General features: G+C 32.3%; 3 protein-coding genes across 6 annotated transcripts; 1 reads left to right on the top strand and 2 right to left on the bottom strand.

Annotated features, from left to right (window-relative positions):
- Nucleotides 1-14,153: 14,153 nt before the first annotated feature.
- LOC142631987 (protein MHF1 homolog) lies at nt 14,154-16,328 on the bottom strand. Of its 4 annotated transcripts, none has more exons than XM_075806398.1 (5): nt 16,164-16,318; nt 16,008-16,079; nt 15,082-15,165; nt 14,800-14,874; nt 14,492-14,629 (listed from the first exon to the last, which is right to left on the bottom strand). In XM_075806398.1, the coding sequence occupies exons 1-4, from the start codon at nt 16,294-16,296 to the stop codon at nt 14,801-14,803; spliced, it is 363 nt and encodes a 120-aa protein (XP_075662513.1). In that variant the 5' UTR covers nt 16,297-16,318; the 3' UTR covers nt 14,492-14,629; nt 14,800. The 4 variants fall into 4 exon arrangements, with proteins under 4 accessions (XP_075662511.1, XP_075662512.1, XP_075662513.1 ...); XM_075806399.1 differs by having other exon boundaries at nt 15,082-15,162; XM_075806396.1 differs by lacking the exon at nt 14,800-14,874 and having other exon boundaries at nt 14,154-14,629; nt 16,164-16,328.
- Nucleotides 16,329-20,435: 4,107 nt separating this feature from the next.
- Nucleotides 20,436-23,164, top strand: LOC142630371 (trihelix transcription factor ASR3-like). Its single transcript, XM_075804361.1, has 2 exons — nt 20,436-21,129; nt 22,745-23,164. Exons 1-2 carry the CDS (start codon nt 20,436-20,438, stop codon nt 23,035-23,037), a joined length of 987 nt encoding a protein of 328 aa, XP_075660476.1. The 3' UTR covers nt 23,038-23,164.
- Nucleotides 23,165-23,843: 679 nt separating this feature from the next.
- Nucleotides 23,844-25,872, bottom strand: LOC142630208 (magnesium protoporphyrin IX methyltransferase, chloroplastic). Its single transcript, XM_075804175.1, has 2 exons — nt 25,118-25,872; nt 23,844-24,452 (listed from the first exon to the last, which is right to left on the bottom strand). Exons 1-2 carry the CDS (start codon nt 25,706-25,708, stop codon nt 24,045-24,047), a joined length of 999 nt encoding a protein of 332 aa, XP_075660290.1. The 5' UTR covers nt 25,709-25,872; the 3' UTR covers nt 23,844-24,044.
- Between the last annotated feature and the right edge of the window lie 1,354 nt (nt 25,873-27,226).

Below are 27,226 nucleotides of genomic sequence, written 5' to 3'. Positions count from 1 at the left end.
CTTTAAACTTTCTGCCTCACATTATGTATACAAACTACCAAATATAATCAATTTCCAAACGAATACTTATTAGTACAAGGTATCCACCCTAGCAAACTTGCCGCCACTCTCTAAAATTGTTCAACAGGACCCTAAGGAGCTCTACAATGTGGCCCCAAAGGTTCCAGGTTATGAGGCTCATTAGCATGCCATTGAACAGTGAGCACAACCTTCAAACATAATTATGTTATGAAGTCCAAGGTCCTTTTCAAGCTTTCTTGCACTTCGTAGCATATCTACATGACTACATCTAGCTCATGATGTCTATGTATACATAACTGCAAAGGGTTTGTCCCTCATGATGACCTCTCGCGGCAAAATCCAAGATTGCCACCGAAGCTGGCTCCCATCCAACATGGGTTGTCATATTGTGTTAAGTGTAACCCAAGTGTGGAGACATCCACCAAAACGACACATTAGCCATAGAAGACAATGATTTTTGAGTATTGCTCTTAAACTCTCAAAATATTCCACAGCTTGTTTATATGATTTTTTTTTTCTCTGAGTCCAATCCTAGATTCCTCACTGCAGGTGTATATTAAATATTATTTGTAGTGATATGATTGTATCTTTCCAACATATACTAGTAAAAAAAAGTCAAAATAGGATTTTAATCATTAATATTATTAGAAATTTAGAACACTTCAATATCACATTTATTTTTTGTATTTTGTGAATACTTGCATCCATACTTCAATTATGTTTTTCATCCTTATGTGAATAAAAAATTGCTATTTTGGTAGATTAGTCCCCCCACCCCCTCCCTTCACACACTTATCTTATCTTATATAGTGCCATATTTAAGGCTTGGTTTATTTCATTGTAAAATGTTTTCAATTGAAAAGATTTTTTCTTATAGTATTTTTGTTGCATTCTTTGAAAATGCTCCATAAATCATATATATATATATATATATATATATATATATATATATATATATATATATATATATATATATTATGTTTCACGTGATGTAAAATGTTAAAATTTCCTTCATTATAGAACCTATATATCCACAACCAACACCCATTATTAAAAATAAATAAATAAAACCCTAAAGATCAAAACTCATTACAATGAAAACCAAAACACCCATAACAACAACAAAAAACTAGGGAAAAAAAGCCACAACCCATTACAAAAAAAAAAAAAAAAAAAAAATCCATAAAAAGAAAAAGAAATTATAACACCCCCATTACATATTAGCAAAGCCCCAAAACTACTATCAATTGCCGCTTGCTTTTGTCCCACGAACCCCAATGTTGCCTATCACTCTTTTCGTGCCACCGAACCAAAGACTTGTCTTAGAAGTGAGGGGTAGGGGTGTGCAAGAAAGAGAGAAGCGGCTCAAGGCAGGGAGGACTCACGCATGGGTTTGGAAAATATTTTACAAAAAAAGTCATAAACACATTCTACAAGTTTTATTACTATGTTTTTCGATCAACAGAAAACATTTTCACATTTTACCAATGTTTTACAATGAAAAAAACACTCGAAAATACGAGAAATTGTTTTTCAAAAAAATATTTTTTAACAAAACAAATGAAACTAAGATGAAAATGATAGTACATTAATGAAATTAACCCAAAGTATAATATGAATTGGTAAGTGAGAAGTATTTAGGGTTTAATTATTCAAACCTCACCTTTGTTTTTGCTAAAAGAATCCCATATTTATCCAATTTTTATTTCATTATTAATCTTAACGAATATTTTTAAGCCCCACTAAGGAGAGGATAATTTAATAAATTGTAGTAACATAAAAATAAGGAATATATATCTCTGTCATGAGTCTATGGGAGCCACGTGGTGATTTCAATTTATTTAGAAGCTGCATAATCTAGAGGTAGCTGGATTGGTCCCACACGTTGAGCATATGCTTAATAATCCATGTGACAATGGTGCACACGACAAATCAAATCTAATCTAATCATATATATGAATGACCATATCAAAATGAGAGAACAACACACGTAACTCGAGATAAAAGAGTAATCTTATCAATTCTTCTTTCGGCTCACTGGACCAAAATTTTACTATTAAAAATTTAAAATTCGCATTATTGTCAATTTTGAAAATATGAAGCTTTGCTAATTGGCATATGCTTAGGCAAATTATGTTCTACATGGTTCTTTTAGTAATTTTTGTCAAACAAATTGCAACATGAGCGAGTCTAAATAAAATTTTCCATGAATATAAAAAATTCAATAATCATAACCAAATTTCTCTTCTAAATAACGCACAATTCCCCCCGAGAGCAAAGCAAATAATAATAATAATTGTGGGGATCAACAGCTTGGATAAGGGTATTAGACCGTGGGCCGCACTTGAGGACGTCAATGAGCCTGAGGACAAACAAGTATTAGTAAAGGCAGGTAGGTTGTTAAGCCAAGGACAAGAGCTGGTCAAGACAAGCAGAAGATATTGTCTGAGGAGACAAACCTCCTCAGTAAACAAAGTGAAAACCTAAAGTCCGATCACCCAACAAGTACTAGGAATGAGACAACTATGCTTGGAAGGAGGATAAGCTTTGGAGAGAGGAGAGTCAACAGGGAATTGAGAAATATCTGGGGATAAAACTGCTACCACTGCATTGAATGATCTGCACCCAAACAACTGGCCACATTAATGTGGAGATGATTCTTGAACAATGACTTCTAGCTAGCCTTACAACTACCCACCAAGAACTTCAAGAAGGTTTCGATAGGACAAGTATCAAGAAGATGAATTACTTGATCAACAGGTGGACGGCTAGGATGAGAGGAGGGGAGGAGTATAAAAAAGAAAGGAGTCCATTACATAAGAGAGATCAGAAGAAGAAGAAGAAGAACAAAGAAAACCTCTTTGTAACCAAGAACTTGAGTATTTGTATAAGTCTAAGAAATATATACAAGAACATACCATTCTTGGACTTAACTGAAGAGTGTTTTTCTTTTTAACTTGTTTTTTACGTTCATTCCTAAGTTAAACTAACCCGTAGTGATTCTTACTAGACTCACTGAACGTTCAACATTAAACCCATTCTCTAACAAATTCATTGTTGTGGGTCTATTGTGTCATTACCCAAACCCATTGGGCTCTGAACCAATTCACGTCCTTACAATAATAATAAGTGAGACAAAATTTACTTCTAAATTAAAATTTTAAGAATATCCTTGAAGCCCATTAATGCAATTTAATGTGCACTTAATTAGTTTTTTTCCACGATAGTTTATTTGTTTAATTATGATTTTTTAAAGTCACATTTATTTATTTTTTGGCTTATTTCCATTTCTCTATTATATCGTAGGCGACAAAATGCAATTTAATGTGCACTTAAATACTTTTTTTTTCTCAATAGTTTATTTGTTTATTTCTGATATTTTAAAGTCACATTTAATGTTTTTTTGGCTTGTTTCCATTTCTCTATTATATTGTAGGCGACAAACTATAGGCGTTAAAGTCACATATATATTGCTTTAGTAGTTCTTCATGCAGTGCACTGGACCGAAACATCTGGATGAAATTTTTCAACAAATAAAACAAGTAAATAAAAAAGCAAAAAACTCATTTATTTAAAGACCCTTTAAGTAAATGATTGTTCATGAATTAAAGGAACTTTTCTTTTTCCGTATGAATAAAAGTTTGTCGGCAGCACAGATGTTATAAGTTCAAAGTTGAAAGCGGCACCACATGAATAGTACATAAATATATATAAGGGTGTGGCATGGGCAAGACTTTACGTACACTTGGAAGCAAAGAAATGAAAGGATTTTTTGTAATTTATCGGTTACATATAAGATATGAATGGAGATTGTGTTTGCATTGCATGCAGCTTCTAACAAATTTCCCGCAATTAGCCAAAAATTTGACAGAAAAATATTAGATACGTTTCAAGGTTACTTTCACTCTCACAAAAATAAAAGGATCTGATTAGTGTGTAACTTAAGAGCACATATTAATTTTTTTACATTTTATGAAAAATAAAAAAATATGTTAAATATTTTTAATTTTTGATAATTTTTTTAAAAAAAAATAGTATACTATTGTGTGCTTAATAGCTCAAGTTAGTCAATTGAAAAATAAAAAGGGATTTCACGTGAAATGGGTGATCTAGCTAGCTAGGGCCGTTACTTAGATATATTTTAATACCCACAGCTATTGCATGCATGGCGATGACAGTGACAGGCGAATGGGCATTTAGCCGTTTACTGGTTGGACACCAAAAAAGTTTGGCCACGTGTCAGCTTGTAGTGTGAGCTTTATGATTCCAAGTATGGTCTTCATATATAAATGTTCATGGTCAAAGCTAGCTAGCTAGCTATTCACTTGTGAAGAAGAAGAAGTAGAAGATGAAGCATAATTAAAGAAAGAGAAAAAATGATTCTTGGACCACTGCAGTACTGATGCAGAAGTTTGATGATGGAGAAATAAAGGACTTGTTTCTCCAAAAAAAAAAAAAGGGCTTCTATTAATTTCGTTGCTTTTATTTTCTAGCAGACCTCACACCTTGGCAAAATTGTTATTGAGTTGAGTCTGGGCGAAAATGGTCAAATACCATTTTTTTTTTAAATTTGTAGCAAAAAAATACTGTTTCAGAACTAAATAAGAAAATATCACTTTTATGGTACTCGAGTTTGGCAAACTCGAATACCATTTGAAACTCGAGTTTAAGACACTCGAGTTTCTAGAAGTTTTGCCACCGTGGCACTGCTGAGGTGGAAATTGGGCGATTAAAAAAAATAATGTGGTACTCGAGCTTGGTATACTCGAGTACCATGCAACACAATACTCGAATATAACATGCTCAAGTACCTTTTATAAATAAAATTCTGTTTATTTTATTTCTACGGCACTCGAGCTCACCAAGCTCGAGTACCTTGTAACTTTTTTTTTTTTGGATTATCAACAAATAAACACAAACATAAAAATGTTGTTTATCTTATTTCTACAGTACTCGAGCTCACCAAGCTCGAGTACCTTGTAACTTTTTATTTTTTATTTTTTGAATATCAACAAATAAACATAAACATAAAATGTTGTTTATTTTATTTCTACCGTACTCCAGCTCACTATGCTCGAGTATTATCGACAAATAAACATAAATATAAAAATAAGTAGCTTTTTTATGTTTTTATTTATTTAAATAGAAGCATTGTAAAATATAGAGATTTTAATTTCAAAATATGAATTTAATTTCTACATTAAGTAAAATTGTTCACTGTTTTCTCATAAAAATTGTTCACTATTTTCTGCATAAACTATTTCTAGCATTCTGCATAAAATTATTTTATGTTCAGCATTATTTAAAAAAAAATTCACTCTCTTTTCTACGTAAATTATTTTATGTTCACTATTTAAAAAAAATTTCACTGTTTTTTCATAAAACACCTAGTGAAATCGTGTTTTCTAAATTTAAACGTCAAATTTGAATGATTTTTCATGTTTGAATTTCACATTAATCGAATCTATTTTTCAGCATTGATAAAATATGTTTCTACATTAATAAAATTTGCCCTCCACACATCATGTTTACTGTATATTCGAATCTGCTTATTGCATTCATAAAATCAGTTTTTTGCATTAATTAAAACTATGCACTGTTTTCTCATAAAAGTTGTTCATTGTTTTCTGCATAAACTGTTTTTAGCATTACCATAAAATTATTTTATGTTTAGCATTATTTAAAAAATTGTTCTCTCTTTTCTGCGTAAATTATTTTCTATTCACTATTTAAAAAAAAAATCACTATTTTCTCATAAAACACCAAGTGAAATCGTGTTTTCTAAATTTAAAAGCCAAATCTGAATGCTTTTTCATGTTTGAATTTCACAATAATCAAATCCATTTTACTGCATTGATAAAATCTGTTTCTACATTAATAAAATTTTCTCTCTGTAATTTTGTATATTTGTCCTTATATATAATATCTGTAATTAAGATTATCAATAAAAACCTTTCTAATTTTTTTCTTATAACTCCTTATTTATTAATGAAGGAGATGATTTTAACTCAAGCAATTAAATCTTTTATAATACTTGCATATTATTTTTACTTGCATATGCGTAAGTTGCAACTAAAAAAAAACAATAAACAAAATGTAGGGTGCAAATCACTATTCACTGGCGACAAATCACTGTTTCACTGGCGACAGATCACTATTCACCAGCACGCGTGAATAGCTTCCAAACAAATCAAGACAATCCAGACAGATACAGACATATGTTCAAAAGTTACTACTGTTTACTAGCATGCGCAAAAAGAAATCTGATAGATTCCCGAGATCTAAAAGATTCCCAAACAGATGCAGACAGACTATTACTCATCAGTACTAATTTCCATACCACTGTCAGATTAACTTGAGTTAAATTTACCTACTCAGGTTACTTTACCATGGTTCATTTTACCTATAAAAGAGACGGACTACGAAGACAGAAGACAAGTTTCTAAGATTCTAAACTTTTAAGTTCCAAGTTTTAGTAAGCCTTTTGTAATAGCATTCCGTCTCCCTCAGAAATACTTTTGTACTCTCTCCCCCTCTTGTAATCTTGTAACCTTTCTCTTTAGACAGTTTTATTTTCATGTTTGTATCAAAGACAGCAGTTTGTTTTCAAGTTTATCAAAGACTGAAGTTTTTATTCAACTAAGATTTTACTAGTTTCTATTTTCATATTTCATACTCCATTTTAACCTTATTTTGAATATATCTATTTTACTATTTACTCTCTTTATTATCTATTTTATCATTGTTTATGCTTCCATATTATTGCTGTGCTCCTCCTGGATAGTCATTGGTATTAGAGCATCCGGATCATAAAACACCTAATGAATAGTGAATAATTAATGCAGAAAAAACAGTGAACAATTTTTCAAATAATACTGAACAGAAAATAATTTTATGCTGAATAATAAAAATAGTTTATGTAGAAAACAGTGAACAATTTTTATGAGAAATCAGTTAACAGTTTTAATTAATGCAGAAAATAGATTTTATGAATACAGTAAGCAGATTTAAATATACAATAAACATGATGTAGCGCCAACTGTGGCATGAGTAGTTTTTTGAAGACACGTCACCAGCCCGCTACTGTAGCACCATGGTCGGGCACATCATGGTCGGAAAACCTACAAAGCTAAGTACAAATACCACTACAATAGAGCTCACCATAGCAAAACCACCATGGTCAACCCTACACGAGAAAAGGTGTGAGTTGGAGGTGTATTGTAGATGGTATGGGTTACAAGTTCCTAAGGCACGCTTAGCCGAGTTACCTAGAAATGAACCTTCCAACATACTTGCTTGTCTTGAACAAGAGAACAATCAAATGCAAATGCGATTAGACCGTTTTCATGCAATCCAAAAAGCTAGGAAGCATCTAAAGGGGAAGGTGGAAGAGCGAGTGAAATTTTTTTAAATAATGCTGAACAGAAAATAATTTTATGCAAAATCGTAAAAATAGTTTTTGCAGAAAATAGTGAACAATGTTTATGAGAAAACAATGAACAATTTTAATTAATGTCGAAATTAATTCATATTTTGAAATTAAAATCTTTATATTTTACAATACTTCTATTTAAATAAATAGAAACATAAAAAAGCTACTTATTTTTATGTTTATTTTTATTTGTCGATAATCAAAAAAAAAAAGAAAAAGTTACAAGGTACTCGAGCTTAGTGAGCTCGAGTACTGTAGAAATAAAATAAACAGCATTTTATGTTTATGTTTATTTGTTGATAATCCAAAAAAAAAAAAAGTTACAAGGTACTCGAGCTTGGTGAGCTCGAGTATCGTAGAAATAAAATAAACATAATTTTATTTATAAAAGGTACTCGAGCATGTTATACTCGAGTATTGTGTAGCATGGTACTCGAGTATACCAAGCTCGAGTACCACATTATTTTTTTTAATCGCCCAATTTTCACCTCAGCAGTGCCACGGTGGCAAAACTTCTAGGAACTCGAGTGTCTTAAACTCGAGTTCCAAATGATTTTCGAATTTACTAAACTCAAGTACTATAAAAGTGGTATTTTCCTATTTAGTTTCGAAACAGTGTCTTTTTACTACAAATTTTAGAAAAAAAATAGTGTTCGGTCATTTTTACGGTTGAGTCTGATGTACAGTAATAAATAATGAATTTAATTTCTAGAAAGTGGATCATTTAACTTATTCATTACTTTATTCGTTTACTGCAAGATTTATATACAAATTATAGGAGATTTTATTTTTGTTTTTTTAATTATTTGAGTGTCTGGGCACTGATGATTTGGTGAAAGGATAATGAAAATACAAAGAAAGCTAGAAAGTAGAAACTAAAACCTATAGAAAAATAAATAAAGTAAACCTATCACATATGAGTTATGACTCATGACTGAGCACTGGTGTCTGCAATGACATCAGTTTCATGCTTTCATACTCATGACCAGAATTGAGTAGGACTGCAGGATGCAGAGGGCCTCCAGAGAATACCATTCAACCTAACAAACTGGATTTTGTATATATGATAAAGACCTATATAATGAGAATTTAGCAATAAAGCTAGGACACAAAAATGTTTCACTACCTTTTTCACATTTTGATTGCTGTGTAATAAAATGATATGACAAATAATAGATTGAGGTGAATGTGATATTATTTAAATTAACATGAGTAATTATCACACTAGTAAAGTTGTGAAAAATATTTGTATCTTACTATTACTTGCAATACATGTATAAACCGATACATACATGCACATGATAATAATTCTCACACACTCTTTAATGTACATATCGTCTAATTTTATGTTTTAAATATAAATATTACATGTGAAATTATTAATAAATACTATATTTAGTTATTTATAGGTGTGAGATAACAATTAACTTACTAATAAAAAGTTTTTTTTATTATATTTATTTGTTTATAAGCAAGTCAATCTTCAACCTTAGTTTTAGACCTGAGCCCAAGAAAAAAACACTATTCATCATGAATAGACTAATAAACAATCAAGGCTTAAAAAGTAGGCTCATTAATATATAATAAATAAGCTGGGTGATAGACTTATTTATAAACTTAGCCTTTGGTTGGATAGCGTTTGCGTCATCTACGATTACCGTTCGCGTTTATGTTTGGGTCCGATGCACTGTTTACGGGACTCATAAATTACTTTTTTTTCCTCAAAAAACAACTTTAGAATTGGGTTCTACGACATTATTTATACATTTAAAAATTATTTTGTTACAATATTTTTAATCTTTAGTAATAAACGGTATCTAAACATACCCTTAATGTCTATTTAACATCAACTTATAAAGTCTAGCTTTTAAAACCTCTCTATTTTTCGTTTTTTCTTACTTTTTCAAATTTTCTCAAGATATAAGTATATTTCAGCACACTTTCAGTAAAACATTTTCAGCAATAAATTAGATAAGTTGTTCCCAAATATACACTTAGTAATAAGTTTGACAAATAAACTCATATTATACTAATCCTTAAATATTTTGGGGATAAAATTTAGTTATGTAATTGGTTGTATCCTAAGGTTACAACTTCCTTTAAAAAGCTTAACATTAACACATATTTTAAAAATCTAACCGTTAAATTTCATGTTTTTACTCTCTAAATACACATGTTAAATTGTGTACCAATTAGATACTATTTACTATATGATATATAAGTTTATATCTTATACATAATTTTAAATTACAAAAACTTGTAATTTAAATAATTTATTGATGACATAGCTATTGATTTTTAATTTTTTAGAAATTTTGCAAACATAAAGGGTATAAAAAGAAAATGTAATCCAATAACGGATTTGTCAAAATTCACCTTCAATAAAAAAATATTGAATAAGATTGTAATTTTAAGTTACAACCAATTTTATAGTTAAATTTTATCCATAATTGGAGATACAACCACTCATTTAAACTAAATGGGCTTAAGTTCATGAGCTTAATATTTTGTTTGGCTTCACTTGAATAGTTTGTCAAGTTAAGCTCAAACCGAGATCAAACTTTTAAACTTTTGGAACTTAATTTTTAGTTAGAACAATTAATTTGTTACGGGTAGACATCAACCCGAAGTCCCATAAGGCAAGGAATGGATCTGATACTGAAGAAGTTGCTGGTTGATCAGGCTCAATACCTATGAAGCAGTTATGTCACCAACCTGGACAGGCGACTCCTCAGACTGAAAACATCTCTTTCTCTTATCCCAAACGTGGCCAACCCCAAAATCCACAACCAATACTGTAGAGTCGTGTACAAGACCATGTGACTGTTGATCAATTCCCTGTCGTCGGTGGGACCCGTGATATACACAATACAGGACAAGAATTCAAGTATCATAATCATACTTTGTGAGAAATATTTTTGAGGCTAAGAAACTGAATAAAAGTTTCGTTGAAGAGGTAAAAACTCAAAAAGAGAATCAACTCTCTGTCTTGGCGATACATTAAAAAAAAAAAACACATCCACACAGCTGGTAAATGTATTACTATTTTCTTTTTCAAATGTATGTTATTGAGCTTTTACTATTTTGTGGGTTCTAGATGGCTTAATTGTGTTTTATTGTCTTATATTTTGTTACAAGATTATTTATATTTCAACCTATCACTTTAATTTTAATTAATTTAATTAGTAAAATTTTATATCATTACATGATAGGAATGGATTCAAATCTCATTTGTTTATGAGTGGTTAAAAGTAAAATTATTCATGTTTGTTTGGATATATGGAAGATTAGAATTATACTATTTATTCAACTTGTACAGCTTATATACAATTTTTATTAAATTACTCCTTTAGATACTGTCATGCTTTTACCCACTTAAAATTTTAAATCCAATAAATTAATGACAATTAATTCTACAAAAAAGGAGCACAGAAACATTAATAACTTGAGTATTTTTTTGTTAAAAGTTATTTTTTATCATATTTTGCGCATTTGATTTATTTTAAAAATATTTCTATCATGTATCAGGCATTTGATTTTTTTTTTTTAAATTAATGCCACACAATTTATTTATTTATTTTTAGAATAATTTTCACAATATTTGAGTTGACAAATTTTTATTAGTTTTCATATGATACAATCACTATATCATTTTTTTTTTATTTACCACTAATAACTTATCATGATAGGTGTAATTTTTTTTATTTTATTAAATCTCTACCCTTATTGTCTTTAAAAAGTTCTTCTCCAAAAAAAAAGAAGAAAAAAGACAAACTTTCTTTGATACAATCTCAATCTCAAAAACTGGTACTTTGAATAGTTGATAAAATCTTATTTAATGCTCTTATATAAGAATATCATGTAATAAAAATAAATAGTATATAAAAATAGAAAAAGACAAAAAATTTATCTTATTATCATGTTGATGGGTAAAATATAAATTCCCACCTATAAAATAATTAAAGATACTGAAGCTTGATAGTTGAAACTTTATATCTTCTATTTATTCTTTATCTTTTAAACAAAAAAAATATCATTTTTTAAATTTATTTGACAAAAGAATCTTTATTCCACTATACCGTAATAAATTAATTCTGAAAAAAATGATAATAATAAACACAAGCTTGTGGCACCCTTCAAAGGAAAAAGAAAAAGAAAAACTAACTGTATTAAAATCTAATGATATTATGATCGTTATTTCATAGGTACAAATTCTTGTGAAGCGGAAGGTAAGGATTAAAATTCAAGTTTTCAGAAAAAAAATTTAAAGCCCGTTAAGTATTGTTGTTTAAATACCACAACACGTATTTTTACAATATTTTTTCACTTACATGTATTTCTATAATACTTAAATAACATTACTAGAAATCTCTTACAAAAAAGCTTTACACATATACCTACTTAAATTAGTTTAGAATAAAAATTTTTTTTTTTGGATTTGTTTAGAATAAAATTTTTATATTAAATAAAAAAATCTAATAAATAAAAGAGAGATGCAAACATAATCACCCACTGTAGTAATATTTTTAGGAACTTGAAGAGGCTACGGAAACTGAACTCTGTAGTGTCATAGTGTGTACTGTGTAGTGGGTGGTACTGATCCGAACCTAAGTAAGGAGTAAGGACAAGACAAGAGACTGACTGGGTCTGCCCTTTAAGTTTAACTTTCTGGCATATGACACACAGACACTGTCAATGGTTTAGTTTTACAAACTGAGTTTCATCATCCCCTCACCAAATCCAACCAACGACAACCAGCTTACGTATCATATGATGTCACTCTCAATGTGTTTCAAATTTTCAACATATTCTCTCTCTATCTTCACTTTTTTAACTTTTGTAAGTTTTAAGTTTTAACCCAAACATTTACACCTACACATACGGACCCAACCCCAACACAAAATTGAAACTCTTCCCGCCCTTTCCCATAATATTTACAACAAACTTTATTATTATTATAATTAATGGGCTGAAAAAGCAACAGCAAAACCAAAATATCACCAGTGCGGTGGTGAGTTATTTGATGCTAAGAGTTTTTGAATTGCATTATTTGATGAACAGTTTGAGCGATAGTTTCAATAAAGTCTCAATAGTATATATAGTATTATTTATTGTTGTAATGTAACTTAGAGTTGATGGGTTTACGCCAAAAAGACTATTTTTTCATTCAAAAAAAAAAAACCCCAACATCACCAATATTTACAACCCTTAATAATAATAATTGAGTTTGGACGTAATTGTGATGATCCGATCAAGACATTGGGGTTGGTCAGTAAGATAAGAAGGCTATTAAGCTGATGTCAATGCCTCACAGACTTTTAAGTTTTAATCAGATGGGAATGGGACCCATTCATGTCAGTCTTAAGTTTAACTTAACCATTTTCGCCTCAGGTTGTGGTTAACATGTAACCGTGAGTTTTTATTAAGCAACATTACCTGTTGCTCTATAATCTATATATTATACTTTGCACCTGAGCCCTCTTTTTTGTTTTTATTTTAATAACCATTTTTATGAGCATTTGTAGTGCCACAAGTTGTGGCACTGTTTGTGTTGTAGAAGAGTGTTCCTGTATGAACTCACTATCATCTTTTTATTATACACAACTTATGTCATAACTCGCTTATATAACAATTTGTAGTAGAAGAAGTTGCTATATAGGCGAGTTGTAACACAAATTGTGTCATAATTCGTGACGCCGGACTTTTTTCATTTTTATTAGTAGTAACCAGCAAGGAGAAGATATACACTAGTATTTTATTAGTAGCCAGCCTGAACCATGTTCTAACAACCAATAGAATTTAATCAAATCCTTTTTCAAATATTTCAGACCAATTTCATTACCCAAACAATGTACTACATTCAACCCTATCCACTGGCACTCATTTCTTTATGATTTATACAATTAAGAATATCCTTTCGCGATACCATGTGAATTAAAAAATACCAGCTAATGGTTTTTAATACAGTGAATAAAAAATCAATAAATGAATGGCTAAAATTGTCAAACTCAGTTGCAGCTGTTGCCAATTTTCTCCCACACCTTCCGTCCCCAAGTTAAAAACTGTGTTCTATCTCTCTCTCACATACCCCATAATCATATACAGTTGCAACTTTAATGATGGTGAAAAGCTCTCCAAAATAATGAGACATTTATGGAAAAGTGACGATTTAATAGCAAATGTGAAACCACTACTTTACAACTGGTCTCTCTGTCTCCGTCTCTCTCTCTCTCTCTCTCTCTCTCTAATAAAAGAGTACAACTGGTTTGGTTATACATCCAGTGTCTGGAACCAAGTCAATATTTGGGGTCCAGCCATCTCATTCATATGATTAACATATCTATTTTTAATCATATTAATTTATACATCAATAAGTGTCAAGAATTTTATATCATTATTATGTAGGAAGACAAAAAGCTCACCATGTAGGTGTGAGCCATTTAATCGGGCAACCAAGGTCGTAACTGGGCAAGTGAAAAAAAAAAAAACCTCATAAAAGTGTTTGGAAACAGTCAAATAAAATACAACATTGGGCCAGATTCATATGGGTCCAAAAAGATAGTAGAACTATTATTGTACTGGCCCATCACTTTCCATTGGTCCTACTCCTAGGTGGTTACCCCACATCATCAATTTTTAGAACTGTCTTCTATCAACTACAGAACCTGAACAAAAAAAACGTAGTCATTTGATGTACCAGTTACCGAAAAGCCTATTAGATTTCCCATCAGTTTTTTTAATATTGGTGTAGGTCCAGTGCAACTTTCACCAACCACACCATGTGTGCCTACTGCAATGGATAGTCTGATTAATATATCAAGCTGCATTCTACACGGAATGGTCATAGTATTATTAGTTTTAAACTAATTGCCTTTCAACTTCAAGCTAAGGTATCATATCATATGCATTTAATCAGAAACTGATCAGTGATCAGCAAATTACATGATGCAGAAACTTGGTCATTCTTACAAAAGGGAGGTGTTTGCAACATCTAGGTAAAGGCTCGGATCCAATATTGAGGAGTGCTTTAGTTATCAGGAATATGCACTACACTTGTAGTTGCTTTGTTCTCCTTTCTTGGCGTCTTCTTCCGCTTCCTCTCGGATTGGGGTTCTTTAGCTTTCAGATCATCGCATAAGGACCTCAAAGAGGCAGCTAGATGTTCGTTTCTGTGTGCTGAAACCAAATAGAGAAATTAATAGCACATTCAAAGGAAACAAAAACGTGATCTCTCTGTTTCCCTCTCTCTTTCCCCTTCTTTCCCTTCCGCACCCCACCAATAAAGAAAAAAGAGCTTGGTTAATACAAAAAGCAAAAAACCTTTTGGCCTTTAGCTCAAACAGTACCTTAAGGTCCACATGACACAACTGATACATGCATCCTCCCTCTCGCAGTGTCTGGACCCAACAATAATGTGGGACCTACACATTGTGAGTGGTAGAATGCATGAGCATGAGACACATTCTCCATATGAAGGTATGTAACATATTAATAAAAAGAGAAGGGGGAGGGGATCATTTGTGGCAAATTACAAAGGCATTTATAACCAAGTACAGGTAAATAGAGAGGTTATATAGATAGTCGTTAACCTATAAAAGAAACTGATCAACAATACTTGGAAAACTCACCAGAAAGTACGACATCTTCCATCTTTACAATTTTGCGACTGGCATGCTGTGCAAATAGCTCAAGGTCCTTTGCCAGCTGCTCTGCTATGCAGAAAAAAGAAACTTATTAATTACTAGTCGAAAAAATTGACTTTTGCTCACTACCTCAAGAGTTGAAAAAGCAAATTCTGAGGTCCATTTCACTATATCTTTTTGTAACAAATTCTGCTAATGTCACTTTGTAAGCTAGCACCCTTGACTCAGTACTTAAGATTGATACAGCTGTAGGACAAAATTCAATAACCACATAAAATTGCCTAATCCATTCCATATAACTCCAACAAATATCAAGTACACAGATGCTTAATGACACAATTGTAATCATCAGCAAACCAAATGAAACTAGCATTTCGACCCCATACACGCTTACGAAGGAAAAATCATAGCCCAACAAGCAACTACCTAGCATTCCAAAGAGGACTGGTTCTGAGTTGATCTACAATTTTGCAATGTACAGAACTTAGCTACAGTTCCTAATTAAATACAACCATAATAACTAATTGGCCAATGAAGCAAAACCATGTGGCTTGTTGGCAACACACTTGTTTGCGTATAGTTACAACCTAGAATGCCCGGACACAGCCACGGGTACGGATATAGAAATGGGTATGACACAGTAACACAAGTATGGCTGGTACGACACCCTAAATGAAGTGTCCATACTTTCTAGAACACAACTTGCAAGATCACGTGATTGAATTTAATTAGGAAAACTTAAGCGTATCTAAGTAACTGTACCTAAGTTTTTACCTTTCACAAGTCAATCAATTAATCTTCCAATAGATTCATACCACACCCAAAACACCCAAAATCCAAAATTTCTTTATTGTAAACAGTAAATAGCAATAATTACATAAGAGCGAGAATAAAATGGATTATAAATGAACCTGCATATTTGAAGGCCAAATCGGAAATGCAAGCGACAATGGGTTCGGATATTTCCATTCCATTTCTTTTCGCTGAAAAACAACAAAACGAAACATTTTTTTTTAATTTCAGTTTCCAAACAGAAAAAAAAGAAAAGAAAATATGAAAGAAGGTACCTTCGGCTTCAGCAATAGAAATGGTGGAGAGGCGAAATCGATCTCTCAACACATCGCTTACTGACTCTGTTTCTTCTTCTTCTTCTTCTCCTCCTCCTTCTCTTTCCATTTCCACGTCCATTGCCTTCTCCATTTTTGCTGTTTTTGGGGCTTAGGGCTTTACTCAGAAAATGCGCGCGCTTTCAGCTTTAAAACGCACCGCACCGTTCTCTTTTCCATCACGGCCCAAAGCCCGCTTCTTTTTGTGTTTTTTGAGAGGCCCAATTAAGTGAGAAACATCAATTTTTATTTATTTATTTTAGAGATGGATTTGACTACTCTTATCTTATCTTTATTATTGGGTCAAAAGACTAATAAATTTTTATTTGGCATAGGCATAATTCAATCCTATGCACCTCATATAAGAGGTTTTAGTAATTGTGTTAATTAATATTAGATTTTCTTAAATCTTTTTGATGTGGTATCATATTAGCTTTTTATTTTCTGAAATCAATTTTTTTCTCTCTCTAAATCCAACTAAAGCCCCGGGCTTGATAGTATGCCAATAGTTTCTTTATAGTTTATATAAATCATTTAATGTCTAAGAATTCTATTCAATTGTTAAGAATTTTGTAATTTAACTGATATTTTCTAATATTTTTAATGGAGAAGTCCACGATTCAAATCCTCTATCTCTCATTGCACTGTCAAGTTTATCAAAAAATAATTATATTTGTTTAAATAATTCAAAATTAAACACATTTAGATTGTATTATGTTCATTTTTTTAAAAAGAAATGATTTAATTTATTAATACTTATTATATAAAATTACTTTTTGTGAACCTTTTCTGTGATTAGACATTTAGTTAAAGCCTGTTATTGATTTTGATATGAATAACAGTAGAGGTACAAATTTTTTTACAAAAATTTTTACAAACTGTTGATGTGGTGAGTGGTTATTGGCATGGGCACTAGCCATAGCCCAGAGGTTCAAAGAACCTTTTGACTTGGCCAAATATATATAAATATATATATATATAATATAATATTTTTATTTGTTTTGACCCTCTACAATAAAAATTTGAACACTTTGATCCTATTTTTTTTTTTTCCTAAGCACAACTAAAATAACCTTAAATATAACCCCCTTACCAATAGCTTGGCATTTTTTAGACAAAAAAAAAAGCCCAATAACAAGCCAATTTAATCTAAAACATTGAAAATAACAATTAGTTGTTGAATCTGAGGTGCTTTTAATTTGTTTTTTGTTTTTTTTAAAAAAAGATAATTTGTTATTTGTTGAGTGAGGACCGGGCGTGTGGGACAGGCCAAGAGTGATTGAGAGAAGACAAAAACAAATGTTAACACAACAAAAATTTTCGTAGTATCTATTTGGGAATAATTTATCTAATTTTTTACTAAAAATATAAAATAAGTAAGGAACTCACATGAGACTTGCAAATAGTAGGAAAAAAGATGAAGTAATAAATTGATTTATAATCAAAAGCCAAACACACTTAACACAATTACAAAGAACAATAGTTGTCAAAGTTTTTTTTTTTGAGAAACCAGTCAACCATTTTATTCAAGCCAAAGCAAAGCTGCTATCAAGTAATACAAGAGAGTTGACATCATTAGGGTTGCCCTCCTTCCGAATTTTGGGTACAAAACAGAACTTAGCTAATTTAGCTAACTTGTCAGCCACGGTATTGCCTTTCCGTTGTACATGTGAAAAGGAGCAGTAACAGAGGAGTGAAGTCAAGTTGATGGCATCTTCAATAATATGCCCAAAGTTGAGATGAATGGTTAAATACAAAAATTGTAAAGAGTTAAAACAAACTAAACTAATAACTTTACCCAAAAAAAAAAAATTAATTGAAAAATAATTTTGAGCAATAATAATTAAAGTTTACTTAGCGATAATAATTAATATGTTTATTGTATTTGAAAACAATGGATGATTTCTAAGATTTCATCTTAGCATTAATAATTAGTATGTTCATTGTATTATGAACTATATGTCAAATGAATTAATAGTTTATATTTTATTTTCTTGCTAATACTATGTACCAATTTGTAATAAAGAAACATCGTAGATCACACGATTTATTTTTTATCTAAGATTTATTTTCTCATTGACCCCCTTAAAAAAAATCCTGGAGTTGCCAATAGTTATTGGTAAATGAAAAAGTGATGTTAATGAAAGTTCTAGTCTCTTAGATGAAAATCAATAAAAAGTTGGACACATTAACCGTTTGTAAAAATGTTATAAAATAGTTTGTGACGGTAACATTACTCTTTTAATATTAAAGTTGGAGAACTTGTTAGTATTCCTTGGCATGCTACCGTTTGCATTTTTTTAGGATACCCTTATCAGTTATCAAAATGTGACCATATAAAAAAAACAGTATCCGTTAATGTTAAACATCTAATCGGATAACAATAATGAATCCAATCTATCAAGTAGTAACCCATCATCTAAACCTTGCTACATCAAAGTCTTCTGATATAATTCTTTTTTGGTGAACAGAAGCTTTATTAACGAACTAAGAGGAAAAAAATATAATTCATGACATGGTAAGCTAACATATTCCAAGTTTCTAACTATGTATTACAGTAGTTTATAAAAAAAAAAAAACTATGTATTACAAATTTACAATTTTCGGGCACCATTTGTTTACAAGGAATGAGCCAACAAAAAAAGGAATGAGTCAACAAAAAGCGTTGTTGTTATAAAAGATTCTAATACATAGGTTTTTTGTTTTGTATATATCTTTTTGGGCTAAACAAAAAATGGTAAATGGTAAATAGTAAATACATAGTTACAATAAAAATACAGAAGCCATTCGACAACCTACTATATTAAATTTAGCCAGTTACCATGTAATCAAAGATAAACACTTGATTTTCTCAACCAGTATATATATACACACACACACACACCATACATGAGTATGGTCTAGAATATATATATATATATATATATATATATATATAAATCATATTTGACAGCTATTGTATTTGAAAAATTAAATTATAGATTTAACAGCTATTGTCCCTTGATATTTGCATATAAATATGGTAATTAATTTATTATATCTTATAAGATTGATTATATCTTTTAGTGTATTACTCTAATATCTCTTGAGATTTGGTGAATTATTAGAAACTATCTCCTATATTCATAAATAATGCCCTGATCTTTGATTTTTTTTAAAAACATATATGACCATTTACGTGCTACTACAAATTAAGTCAAAAAAACATATTTTTCAACCTAAATATCATTCAAAATAGTTTCAAATAATATTTTCTAACTAGGTTATATGCCTTTTTTTTAAACGAAAAAAAAGAGGTTATATACTTTTATTTTGAAAAAAAAGGAAACTAGGTTATTCTTATATGATAAGAAAAATCAATAAAATTATGTTAAAAATATCAATATTTTTTTAAAAAGAAGGTTAAGTATTATTTTTGAAATTAGGATGAGGTCTCAATCTTAGAAGATATAAATTATTTAATTCATTAGATATATGCATCATTTCTCTAATAGTGTGTGGACTTCATAGCCGTATAGTTACCATATGTTATAAAAAAAATGATACATATATCCAATTCATGAGATACTTTCTGATAATTTTATTTTTGAGATAAACTTTATGTTAGTTTTGAATCTTTTGATACTTAAAAACTTACTCTCAACCATATCTCAACCCACCTTTAAGACAGAATCAGGTAACTTTAGATATGGTTGAGGGAAAGTTACCTGAGTCACACTGCCTAAGAAGGGGTGAGCATGTCTGCCAGATTTTCTGCCTAAACAAGAAAAGAGTGATGCACTGATGCCAATGTTTGGAAGCTCAATAACTTTTAAGGAGGGTGGTTTCCCAATTATGGTAGAAACTTAATATATGGCACTGAATATTAGAACCATTGACCTTCCAAAAGAACGTTACAGATTTGGCAAATATGGTACTTAAAAAGGCTGGAAATGACTCCCATATTGGGACACCTTAAAATCTTCCAGGGAGAACTTGGATTTTTTCATGGGAAATTACATTAGATGGCATAGGATTTGAGATCCCACTGACCTTTGGAAAGAACATTAGAGAATAAGTTCTATTCCATGCCCAACTAGAACCAAAAACACTCACAATAAATCCAACTTTTTCTCTCATTTCCAAACAAATGAAACAAATAACCCTCACATCTAACCAAACCTCCATCTAAAAAGCCTTCAGGTTAATCCGACTCTCAAGTTATCATATGCTACCTAAACATATTTGTTCTTGATGGCACCAGAGTCAAACAGCTTAAATGAAAATGCTGATTGTCCACATGTTGGACTTGTCAAACAAGAAGCTCTTATTGACAGCACAGACGATGGGAATAAGATAACAAGGCATCCTCGATGGACCAGAGATGAAACACTCATCCTAATACAAGGCAAGAAGGTTATTGAGGATGGGGTTCGAGGGGGTCGTAGATCTACGTCAACCTTTGGTTCATGCCAAGTAGAACCCAAGTGGGATTCAGTCTCATCATATTGTAAACAGCGTGGCGTGAAGAGAGGACCAGTCCAGTGCAGGAAAAGATGGGGTAATCTTCTTACTGATTACAAGAAAATTAAAAGATGGGAGTCACAGATAAAGGAAGAGGCTGAATCATTTTGGATGATGAGGAATGATATACGGAGAGAAAAGAAACTGGCAAGTTTCTTTGATAAGGAAATCTACAATGCATTGGATGGAATGGCGTTTTCTGCTGCCACATTTCCACTGCCACTGGTTGCAGTACGAGCAAATGAAAATGACTCTGATGGAGTGAAGGCAGAGGTTGAAGAAGAGGACGGGGATGAAGAGGAGACGCCTGTAGCAGTTTTTGATAGTCATCGACATGCTACAGCAGAAGATGGTTTGTTTTCAGATTTTGAACATTCAGAGCAAGAAGAATCAGGCTGTAGCCCTGAGTATGAAACTGTTTCAGGTACCAAATGTTATGTTGAAGTGTCCACTCTTATTAAACTTTTTAACCCAGCATAGCTTCTGGCTTAGATACAGAATGATTTCTGCCTGACATATGAAAGTCATAGGTTTTTGTAATATTTATTTGTGGGGTTATGGTTTTGCATCATGTTTTAAACTTTTAGTGCAGGACAATGTGTTTGTTAACATGGGTTAATTTCACATCACTGTCTGTGTTTTATTTTGATTTAAACCAGCTACTACGAAGTAGATTAACATCAATCGATTTTATATAGTAACATGTCAACACTCTGTTTAAATTTTTAAATCTAAGTCACTTGTGAAATAATCATAAACGTTCCTAATAGTATTACCATGCTGTTTTTGCTTTTGATAAGCAGAGAAACAGTATTTCTGCCAGAGGTTCTCTCATCAAGGTAAAACCAATATGTTCATACAATCATGCTCTTTTTATTAGTTGCATATGGTTCAATCTATTGAATTGCCATACAAAACATGTGACAAGTTGGTTGGCACTCGATAGACCTGCTTTTTTCCTCAGACTAGCTGGTTGCCAATGCTTTTCATATCACTCACACAGAATAATGAATTACATTTAGATCACCAAAATGGAACCATTTTGTTTGTTTTGTTGTTTTTGCACGTTTTAATTCCACATTGTAAACTCAACCAATCAGTATTGCACCTGGTCAAGCATATTGGATTATCAACAAGGACACCTATTATGAGACAATCTTAAACAATTGGTTCGTGAGATCAATATCCAATTTTCATGATTTTTGCCACTTTGTTTCCCAAGTCTATGATGCTGGCCAAGACCCGCTAGATAGGCTAAATCAACGATTTAACCTAATGATAGGATGAATAGTTTAGGGATGCCACTAAACCGGAGGTAGTGGATGTCACTCAATTCTACTAATCGTGGATGTCACTCAAAGCAACCAAGTCACACACTTGATTGTTAGGAGGAATTACTCAACTCCAAAGCAAGGACACTTGCAAATAATTTTCTGAATAGAAACTTTCTGCCTTCTTCTGATTTCTTATTGATAATTATAGGTGAATACATTAGATACGAAATAATAAAGATGACAACTTCCAATACAGATGACAACTCCCTAGACTGACTTCACATCATCACCCTATAATCAGATTTATTAGGTTGGAACAACTACCAACAAGACTCATGATTAATTTTGACTGAATAATAAAGATAAATAAAAGACAACTAGACTGATAAAAAAATGACACATGTAGCCTATATGACTGCCACATAAGTTACCATTATGCTCCTGCATCAGTCTATGATTTCCAATTGGAGAGCATCTTTTTTGATAAAGATGACGTTTCACCTTAAAGATTTGAATTTTTGTTATCGTATAATGGCACTTCAATAAATTGCTATAACTACTACTACAAAGAGTTCATTGACTAAGAATGAAATGCATTCTCCACTTTGAATGCACCTTAGATTTTCTTTCACACATGGAACATGATCTTACGGATTCTATGTCCAAAAGCTAAAACTTAGTGATGGAATAATTTGTTTTTCACTCCCAAACTGAAGAACTGGAAAACATAAAGAGGTTACACGTTGTTTTGTTTCTATTCTGCAGGCACTGTTAAAGGCAAACAACCAGGGTCAGCCAGTATGTGGAGAGAATCTATCTCTCAAGAGGAACGGAAGAGAAGGCGGTTGTCATTGGATGGACAGGAAGATGCATCCAATTTGGGGAATCAATTAGTCAAAGTTTTAAAGATGAATAGCAACAAGTTAAATGCGCATCTTGAAGCTCAGAACATAAGCTGTCAACTGGACAGGGACCAGAGGAAGGAGCATACTGACAGCTTGGTTGCTGCTCTTAGCAAGGTCACTGATGCTCTTGTAAGAATTGCGGACAAGTTATAAACTGCAATCATTAGAAAATAAGACACCCTTTACAATTTCTGTGAAATGTAGTCAAGAATAAGGACTTAGCATTTAGAGTTGTCAGATTTAATGTGCTTTTAGTTTTTAATACATTGCAGTAATCAACAAGAAGCTACTCATTTTATTTTAATATACTTGAGTGACTTGTGAGCCATGACAAATTGGTATCAATGTTTCTTGACTCAAACCATTCCACAGGCTTCTATCCCCAGATTGCACCAAAGGGGATTGAGTTACATCTCTGAAAATATTAAAAGATTAGTTATCATTCTGTTGGTAAATTTCATCTAGTTTACCAAGATATCTTCTTGCCCTTTTAAAGGAGGAGAGGTACTAACCTACAAGGCTACAAAACCTAGCAATAAATGAACAGGATTATGGACCAGTACAAAAACAAGCACCAGTATTGCAAACATATAATTAGGCATCAAGCTTATATCTTTATATACTGGGTGCTTTGATGGTATTTGGACTACTGGGCAACTTCATAGAAGGTTAATACAAACAGCACAAATTGGGAATTTGCCTATGGGCCTCACTCTCCTCTACTCCTACTTTTTATTTTTATTTTTATAGATAGGATAGAAATTCAACCTATAGCGTCCACTCCATGATGATTGCTCTTTATCATCAGGCTAAGACGCTAATTAGTTTTTCGCGAAAGCAGGGTTCAAACCCTAGATCTTTTATTTGACGATAGGAAACTTTATCAGTTGAGCTAACTGGAAGACACCTCTCCTCTCTTACTTACCATTACTTAACAGAAAAGGGAAAAAAAATGACAATGAACACAAAAATTTGTCAAAATGCATAAAATGTTTTATACATTGACATCTGCTATACAATTTGGAATCCATTAGTACATGCAGAGAACAACATACATGGAAAAAATCACGCTTTACATTCAACTTGGAGGAATTTCCTAACCTTCTTATAAACAGAACAACAAGATTAAGGCAAAACTTATTTCTAACCTCTCTTCATCATTATGCGGGAACAGCCTCAACAAGCTTTGCAAAGTAAAATTGCGTAGTGGTGAGGCCTCTCTTATTTATCTTCCACCCTACCTTTTGCAATGCCCTCTCCACATCTGCCTCTGAATGGAGATATGCCCTTGTTGCCTTTGAAGGCCCTGGGAACAACTCTCCTATTCTCTTCAATATATCATAATAAAATGTTTTTGGTGCAAAGCTCAGAATTAATCGATTCTCTGCCAAGGAAGCAAGGTGTGCAATCATTGCATCTGCCTTACTCTGTGGGTAATGAATTAAAACATCTAGGCAAACTACTGTGTGATATTTCCCATCTAAGCTCTCCAAATCCTTCACTTCAAATTTCGGCATCACTGGTGCTGGCGAGAGGTCATCCTTGCCTGCTAGAAGCTGTTCCTCTGCCTGCATGAAATTTGAAACACAAACAAATAAGGTTTGCAAGTGCTGCATGGGTTGAACAAATTGTAGAGCTCCTATAAGAATAGAAAGTTGACATGATAATGAATTCATTATGATTCACTTTCTCAGGGCACTAAAGTTGAGTAGTATGTAATCCTATTAGTATAGCTCACCAGATTAGACGTGGTAAGAAATGGAGGGGGAAAGAGAAAACAAAAAGAGGCTTAAATTAAGGCATACTAGCACTGGGAACCAGAAATCCAAGTCCATTGGCAGTAAAAACTAAAAAGTCACATACTTGTCATACTAGTTTTGCAATCTGCACCAGGTAAATATGTTCACAAAGGGAAAAACTTAACTACAGTTCCTTAAATTCACCTGTGTGGTTGCATTAACCAATACAAAACTTTTTAAAAAAAAGATGCTATCTTTCCCGAGGATAATTAAATTGAACAATGTGGGTTATTGGTCAATGCAGTCACTAAGTCACATGTAGGATACATACTACAAAACTGATGTGTCACTAATACATATGCCCTTTTAGCAAAATTTGTAATAGCATTAGCATTATCCTTAAATTTACAGTATTATCTAATCTGAACACGGAAATTGGAAAACCGTTATGACAGTTAAACAGACAGTAGTGACTGACTGACTGACTGACTGACCTGTTTCTGAGCTTCAGCAACCATAGCAGCAGAAATATCGGTGGCAGTGACAATGGCCCCCTCCTTAGCGAGCGGAATAGAAAGAGACCCAGTTCCACAACCAGCGTCACAAACAGTAACCCCACGAAGCGAGCCGTCATCAGTCAACATAGTAATGGCATTCTCGACTGTTTTGGAATGGCCAAGCCTAATGTCTTTCTGAACCCTGTTCACATCGTCAGTCTCACCGTAAATCTTCTTCCACCTCTGGAACCCAGAGTTGTTGAAGTACTCCCTCACCACCTCCTTGTCGTCTCCGCCTACCTCCTCTGCCTGGATGCGCCGCCGTCTCTCGGGGTCTGTGAGGGAGAGTACGGCTGCCAGGGCCGCGACTGAGCTGCCTCCGATGACGGCGAGAGTTGTGCCGTCGAAGGTGGGGGAGGTGGCGGAGGAAAGAGGAGGGATGGCGAATGTGGTGGTGGTGGTGGTGGTGATGGGTCTAATTGTAGTAGTTGTAGTGAGCTTTGGAGGGGCTTTTGGAGAGAATGCTGGTGGGTTTGGGTGGTGGGTGTGGAAGCCAAGTGGAGAGGAGAGTGAAGCTGAAAAGGCCATTGTTTTTGGGGGTCTCGAAGTCGGAGACGGAGACACAGTTAGAGTCTGAGATTTTAGTAGTTGATAACGTTATCCTAGATAAGATTGAACTACGGCCTACGGGGCTACTTCCAACGATTCTCCTGGGTCCCAACTCTCTTTCCCTCATATTTTGGTCTTATGATAATTATCCTCGGGACTTATTAGATACTAATTGCTTTTTAGTTTAGTGGGAATTCAACACTAAATTTTTTATTTAATTATTAAAAGATTTTACCAAGTGAGTTAATTAAAATTTACTTTACTTTATTTTAATAGTTCAAAAAGTCATGTTTTTTTACACAAAAAAATTAATAATACTTTTCATAATAGTTAAATTGGTAAATTTTTATTTGTTTCATTTATGTCTCTAAATTTTCTCATTTTGAAAACATGACTTCAATAGATTTAAAAGACAAGTTATCAGGGTAATAAATGAAATAGTCTGGTCAATTTACTAAAAGATGAGTTATCAAGCGTGACATTTAGTGTTGTTACGTTCCTATTGAGCTACCTCATCCTCCACCTCATACTTTGTGTGTATTTGACAAAAATTATTTTTGCGAACTCACACCAAGACAGGTGAAGGCAGAGATTGAACTCCAGATCTCTTATATAACCATCAGAAGTTTTACCAGTTGAGCTAATTGGAACCCACTTGATGCACTCTTTTAAGATAACTATTCATCTCCTTCTTAAAAAAAAAAAAAAAACAGATGACTATTCATCTTCTACTAAGTACGAAATCTTCTCAATTGTTACCCATACAACATGAGTTATTATCTTCAGTTACGACTATTCACATCCTTCCATCCAAAAATTGGATTTTGGAAGCAAAATAGTTTCTTTGTAATGTAAATGCAAAGTTAAGAGTTTTCTTAAATTCTTTTTTTCTTTATAATTTCTCTCTACTTTTTTATAAAGTAATTAAATACAAATTATGTTCATCAAAAAATTAAATATAAATCATGGACAAACATGTTGATGCACTCTATTAAGATAACTATTCATCTCCTTCTAAAAAAAAAAAAACAGATAACTATTCATCTACTACTAAGTACTAAATCTTCTCAATTGTTATCCATACAACATGAGTTATTATCTTCAGTTGCGGCAATTCACATCCTTCCATCCAAAATTGAAATTTGGAAGCAAAATAGTTTCTTTGTAACGTAAATGCAGAGTTAAGAGTCTTCTATCCAAATCACCCGTCCACTTTCAATAGCTAATCCAAATCTTATATATTCTGCTTGTAAGTTCTCTCTCTCCACTTTAGTTTTTTCCCCCCCAAATTTCCGTACTTAGCCAATGCCCAGCGAATATGCAAGACAAAGGTGTGCAAACTATCAAGAATTCAATTCCATTGTTGATTATTGCTTACAATCCTAGAGGATTTTTTCGATTCTTTATTCAAATTTTGGTAGTCAATTTCTTTTACAAATCACTCTTGATTTTTGTTGTTTAGATGTGTTTCACAGTGCTGAATTATCACTATATTGT

This window comes from Castanea sativa, chromosome 4, assembly GCF_040712315.1.
Source record: "Castanea sativa cultivar Marrone di Chiusa Pesio chromosome 4, ASM4071231v1".
NCBI lineage: Eukaryota > Viridiplantae > Streptophyta > Magnoliopsida > Fagales > Fagaceae > Castanea > Castanea sativa.
Note: the sequence above shows the minus strand (reverse complement) of the source record. Positions and strands in the feature narration are given on the sequence as shown.

What these genes read in the sequence shown, in the direction of transcription:
- LOC142630208 (XM_075804175.1), bottom strand. Translation starts at nt 25,708, where the DNA reads ATGGCCTTTTCAGCTTCACTCTCCTCTCCACTTGGCTTCCACACCCAC. An exon ending in TTGCTGAAGCTCAGAAACAG is followed by an intron (nt 24,453 to 25,117) that starts GTCAGTCAGTCA and finishes AATTTCATGCAG; the next exon opens with GCAGAGGAACAGCTTCTAGC.
- LOC142631987 (XM_075806396.1), bottom strand. Translation starts at nt 16,296, where the DNA reads ATGGAGAAGGCAATGGACGTGGAAATGGAAAGAGAAGGAGGAGGAGAA. An exon ending in TTTGGCCTTCAAATATGCAG is followed by an intron (nt 15,166 to 16,007) that starts GTTCATTTATAA and finishes TTTTCTGCATAG; the next exon opens with CAGAGCAGCTGGCAAAGGAC. An exon ending in GGAAGATGTCGTACTTTCTG is followed by an intron (nt 14,630 to 15,081) that starts GTGAGTTTTCCA and finishes ATTTGGTTTCAG; the next exon opens with CACACAGAAACGAACATCTA.
- LOC142630371 (XM_075804361.1), top strand. Translation starts at nt 20,436, where the DNA reads ATGGCACCAGAGTCAAACAGCTTAAATGAAAATGCTGATTGTCCACAT. An exon ending in TGAGTATGAAACTGTTTCAG is followed by an intron (nt 21,130 to 22,744) that starts GTACCAAATGTT and finishes TCTATTCTGCAG; the next exon opens with GCACTGTTAAAGGCAAACAA.